Genomic DNA, 6,000 nt, shown 5'->3' with positions numbered 1-6,000 from the left:
TAACTCTTTAAATCTGAAGTGATAAACGAGCTAGGTCAAAAGTAATCTAAAAGTAGTCTGATACAGGTAATGTGTGATTATGTCTGCGTAAATCAAACTCTTTTGTTCTAAATCCTCACTTTTCTTCACAGGTACCTTACAGATGAAGGAATAGAGGAGTGTAAAAGTTCTTCAGAGAAGGAGAAAACATCACTGAATGACATCATCCAAGTAGCGTTAAATGTAAGACTGATATTTGACATTATTGTCAGTATATTCAAAAGTCTCACATTTATAAACCAGTTGTGTTTCTTTGTCTATTTGTGATGATGTATAATCCGGCTTTCGGCTCTCCATAGAAGCCGCCACACATGAACACTTATAATGTTAATATTATATAATCCACAGAATGATCTGAGACCCATAGGAAAGAGCTTTCTGCCGGCGGACATCAACAGTGGCCGAATAGAAAAGGTATTAAAGTTAACTGACTTGACTTATGTTGATCATTAGAAAATGGATTGGATTTCGCCATTTGATTTAAGCTAAAATCCAGAATAATGCATAGATGACACTGTCCAGCAAATACAGTAAATAGACTTCATGCACTTGCTAATTCTGCCCACATGATGGCGCTGTTATTAAAGAGAACATCAGCAGGACGCAATGGAAATAAATGTTAAAACTAAGGGGTAAAAATGAGTTAAAAAACATTAATTTGACCGAAAGTACATGATGATTCTGCTGAATAATGACCGTGAGCTGTGTTTCTCTGTAACAACAATTGAAACCCTTGATGCATTATTACATCCATCTTAGCTTAGTGTATTTTCTGTGTGTATGATGCAAGATCCCTGTGTTTCTGCCACAGTTGGAGGGTCCGTGTGTCCTTCAGGTGCAGAAGATTCGTAATGTCGCTGCTTCTAAAGACCACGAGGAGTCGCAGGCGGCCCCCAGGATGCTGCGTGTGCAGATGACAGACGGACACACACTGTGCACTGGCCTCGAGTTTAAACATCTGGCCAAAATCAGGTACAGCTCGTGTGTGTGTCTGAGGATATTTGCATCTTTATTCCTGCGCTTTTTAATGAATCCTTGCTGAATAAAAGTATTAATTTCTTTCAAAAGACCCCAAACTTGTTTGAACACTAGTGTACTGTGTTAGCACTAATACTGCCTGTTATTTAAAAGAAGTGTGTGAAACAGTATGCGAAATGCAGCGTTAAATAATCAAACAGGAGTGTGTTGCATTGTTGTTACATGACCTCATTATGTTGCATGTTTAATTCAGCGGGCATCGTTATCATGTCTTGTATTTTGATATAAAGTTGTGTAAAAATCTCTCATGACACTCTGATTAAATAGACAGGGTTCGTACAAGGTGCTTAAAGTACTTGAATTTGACTTTCTGAAATTTAAGTCCCTTGAAAACAGCCATTTTTATGAAGAGGTGCTTGAAAAGTGCTTGACTTATTAAAATACAATATATAAGGAAAAAAATTCTTCTAAAAAACACAAATACAATCTTTTCAAGCAAAATGAACTGGCCAACGCCAATATTATAATATAAAATATAATTTATTGACCAATTGTAGTCATTATAAACATTGTATTTAATATATATTATTAAATACGTTGTAAGTTGTATTTTTTAAAACCTTAAAAAATCCTTATCAAAGACATTGTTTGATAAGTGTGATCTCTGATTATTGTCCTTGAAAACCAGAAAAGTAGTGCTTGAAAAGTCCTTAAGTCCTGGAATTTCTTTTCACAGTATCTGTACGAATAGAGAAAGAGATGTTAAAATTATGCCTTATGTTACTTCAGGTAATGCAATATCAAGTGCATTGCATTGTGGGATTCTGAAATCCATGTAGTTCCAGTGCACATTTATGCGTACTTTGCACACTTCAGAAACAGTGGAATCTGTTCCCATGGAATTCTGCACATTCCCTCCTTCCTTACATGATGGTTTATTAGAAATTCTGTCTAATTTGATCAAGCTTATTGATTTCAAACGTCAAGATTCGACAAGTAACTGCGATTTTATAAACTTCACAGAATTTCTTGTGGCTGTAAAATCTAGTACCTCCAATATTTAATTGAAGCACGTCTAATTGGACGGGGTAATTTAATGAAATAATGTCTCGGGCCGTCAGACACGGTGAAGTGGCCCATAGTGAGGCCAGAAACCCAGGGTTTGATTAAACGCAGCTCTTAATATGATAAGAGGTTCTGTAATTTCCTGGAGTCAGAAGAAAGAGGTTTTGATGTAGTGGAGCGCTGCACAGAGAAGTGTTTCTGCTACACACACTGAACTGATGTTCACGGTTCTACGCGTCGTTCAGGGTCGTGTCACTGCGCTGCTTTTGATGTTACTTCAGGCTCGTTTTCTCTTTCACTCAATGTACTTAAAACATCAATGTCATTTTGAAATGCGGAAAAACCGTGTCAATGTGCATGTACATGCCAAGAATGTGACGCTTTTTTAAATTTTTTTTTATTTTTTTAAAGGAACACTGACTTTTGGCTCTCTAGCTCTTAAAAAAACAAAACTGCATGCATTTCTTTACAGAAGAACATTGTTCTGGTTGTGCTTCGGCTCTGAGGATGAATATGATTCTTTCTCATAACTAAAAGAGAGAGATTATCCTTCTGCTCATAAAACAGTCACTATAGGCTTCAGATATGACCAGTTTAGACTAAAGGATCTCACGTTACTGTAGTTTTACCCATTTATAGAGACGATACTTCCCTGAAAATAAACTCCAGCACAGCTGAAACAACCATAATGAAATATAAATCTTCACAACATATAAAGCTTTACAGTGAACTCTGTTAGAGAGACACATATGACAGTTCGTCTGTTCAATAACACACTTACTCTCCTGTTGAGTAATAAAAACACCATCATCTCTGCGTCGCGTTTACATTTCAAATCCTGCAGTTCTCCATCTCTGAAAAGCCAAGCCGATGTTTATTCGTGTTTTATTACGATATATATATCCGTTTGTTGAAGATTTAGCGGCTCCACGTCAACCTTTCTCACTCGTTGTGACGATTAACATCTGAACACACACACACACACACACACACACACACACACACACACACACACACACACACACACGGCAAGAGCAACTTTACTCTATTTACTCTATCAGGAGACGCATGTACGCAATATCCCTCCAAAACAATCCTGACAGGTCAATTGACGTTTTGAAAAAAGGATTGATGTATTGACTCGTTAGTTAAATTTGTTAATTTAAATAAAAATAAAAAAAGACGTAGTGTACCTTTAATGAATTCGTTAACTGCATAAAATATGCAAAAACTGCATAAAACTTATAATAGTGTATCTAAAGCTTTGAATTGTGAAAGTTTAATACATAATAAGTATTTGCTCAAATCAATAACCCCAATTTTCACTCAGGAATTGCTATTATATTTCACAAATGATTACTAAGAAACAGCAAGTAACGCATTGAATTAATCGGGAAATATGAACGTACTCAACAAGCTTTGCAACTTTGAAAAATCATTTTTTTTACACTGTCAAACACAAATCCAAGGAATCTGACACTGTGTAATCTACAAAATAAAGCCGCTTCAAATTCAAATGACCTTTTTCGGTGCTTTTCTTGTACTCCCCTTCCTTGAACCCCAGTTTCAGACCCTCTGATTGGCCCAGATCCCACCAATCCCACGTCTCCATCACTGGTGGCCGTCGGCCAGCGACTACAGGTGGAGACTGTTGTTGTGCCGTTTGAAGAACAGAGCGCTCTTTATTCATCTGTTCCTTCGCTCTCTCTCTCTCTACACATACAGAATGAAACTGTCCACTGTTCATTAGACCTCAAAGCCTCCTTCATTCCCGTTCAGAATTACAAACACACAGTGGACATGCATTATTGCAACGTGTGTTTGATGGCGTTGCACGCTTATAAAGTGAGGGTTTACCTTAGTTATTTACATTAGGAATACGATGCTTAATGCATACAAATCACTAACCAAATCAAGGTTTTAATGTTGTTTCTGTGTCTGTGGGGTGTAGAGTATTTCCTCCTGAAAACTACCGTCACGAGGGGGCGTGGCTGTGACTCTGAGATGGTGAACGGGAACATGTGTGTGTGACATTAGCAACACATTATTAGCTGTTTGATAACGTAGTCGAGCCAAAGTCTAATCATATCAATTATGATTGTGTCCGACATTGTATAAAACGCGTCATGATTCATGATCTTGTAGACGATCCTGTATGATTCATTCTTCTGAATCAGTTTCTGGTTCAAACATGTTTGGCTGAATTAAACCAATATTTTTACTTGCAATTGTGTCGCGTTTACTACAGTTGAGCGAGTGGATCAGGTAATCGAGCCGCTGTGAGTGAGTGGAGGCGGGGACTAATTTGCATGGATGTGCGCTGTTTTATAATTGACGACGGTCATTATAAGGAAGGAAATGCCACGGAATAGAATCTTGCTTTAAAAAGTGCATAGAGCTGCTTGTTTTATTTGTTGTTTGTTGATTTTCAGATATAAAACTTGTTGAAATGTTTTCAGTGTGAGCATCAGTTCTTTTTGAACACTTTCATCTCGTTTTAACAAAACCGTGATAATATTGATAATCACGATAATTTTGGTCACTATAATCGTGATGTGAAATGTTCATACCGTCACTTCCCTAATTTGCATATTCATGAAGCAAGGGTGTCGAGTTACATTCAAGCTATTTTAAGGCATTTTCTCAGAAAAAAACTTGTTTAAATGTGTCAAGACGAGTGTTAAGGGTTACAATTATTGACTGCATGGGAAAAATTAAGTAATATAAAAAAATTAATCTTTCTGCTAAATGCATAAAATCTTTGCAATTTCAGTTTTGGTGTCGCTCTTTTCAAATGATTATTTTTATTTTCACCCTTCGAATGAAAGTGCAGCTGTTTGAATGAACCGAAAGCCAAGCGTGTTTTGTCTGACGGCTCGTATCGTATCGGCTGAGTTTGTGTCGATGAACTGGTCAGGAAAGTCTGTATTTGCAATAGTTGGCTGTGTCATTCCTCTTCTAACGAGTGTTCTTCAGGGCGAGTTTAGGAGAGCATGTATTTTTAGCAGGAGCTTCTTCTGCAGTGCAGAGCGTCGCATTAACATTTGATCAGGGTGCGCACATTTGAGGAAATAAGCCTGCGTTTTGGAAAACTCACTGCTCCACTTCTCTCCTCGGGGTATTAGAGTGTTTGTGAGTGCAAAATAGAGTTTCTGACTCTTCCTCTCTCTCAATCCATCCCTTCTCCCCCCTCCTTTAATCTTTAATTAAAGTCAAACAGCCAGTTCTTAATCCCAACTTACTGCAAATGCCCCACACTTACTAAAGCTGAAACACATCAGAGAAAAAAAACCCTGATTGACAACCAGGAAATAGAAGCAAGTAAAGCAGAGAAGTGCAATTATGAATTTTAAATTCTCTCACCACCACTTTCTGGAAAGTCATTGCAGACGCCAAATTAGGAAAATTGACCTATTTTGTGGTCTCTTAAAAATCCCGTGCTCACATTTTACCCCAGAATCAAAAGGAAAAATTCAGAAAGTATATTGGTAGTTATCATAAACAGACTTAAGACTGTGCCTTCTCTTCATGTCAATTATGCACACTTTCCTCCCAAATTCTTATTTTAATGAGAATAAAATCTGAATAAAGTGAAATTTGTGTGGAAAATGTTTATCAGATCTTAAAGTTTGCAAAAATAATAGCCATTGCTTTTTTTGTTGTTGGTTTAAATACTGTATGATTTCCTTTCTTTTCATTTTTATGATCTGGAAAGTGGGGTCAGTTATATTTAGTTGTTTTTGTAAGAAATTAATACTTTGATTCAGCAAGGACACATTAAAGTGATCAAAAGTGACAGAAAAGACTAAAACATTGTTGCAAAAAAAACAACGTATTTTTCTTTGAACTTTCTATTAATTAAAGAAAATCATTTTTTAAATTTTATTATAAAATGTTAAGCAGCGCAACTGTTTTCAA

At 36.7% G+C, this 6,000-nt stretch overlaps 1 protein-coding gene across 2 annotated transcripts in view; it reads left to right on the top strand.

The window, feature by feature from the left end:
• The window catches only part of tdrd3 (tudor domain containing 3), a 33,614-nt gene that overhangs the window by 1,062 nt on the left and 26,552 nt on the right, over positions 1-6,000 (top strand). For both annotated transcript variants that reach the window (XM_077229788.1, XM_077229787.1), the window contains exons 2-4: positions 132-222; positions 388-453; positions 851-1,011. In XM_077229788.1, the coding sequence (XP_077085903.1) occupies positions 132-222; positions 388-453; positions 851-1,011 (318 nt within the window). The remainder of the gene's footprint in view (positions 1-131; positions 223-387; positions 454-850; positions 1,012-6,000) is intronic.

The sequence above is a fragment of the Siphateles boraxobius genome, unplaced genomic scaffold (genome assembly GCF_051911475.1).
Source record: "Siphateles boraxobius isolate OS27281-9 unplaced genomic scaffold, OSU_SipBor_1 135, whole genome shotgun sequence".
In the NCBI taxonomy this organism is placed as follows: Eukaryota; Metazoa; Chordata; class Actinopteri; order Cypriniformes; family Leuciscidae; genus Siphateles; species Siphateles boraxobius.
The sequence above is the reverse complement of the archived record's forward strand: the minus strand, read 5'-3'. Positions and strand labels throughout refer to the sequence as shown.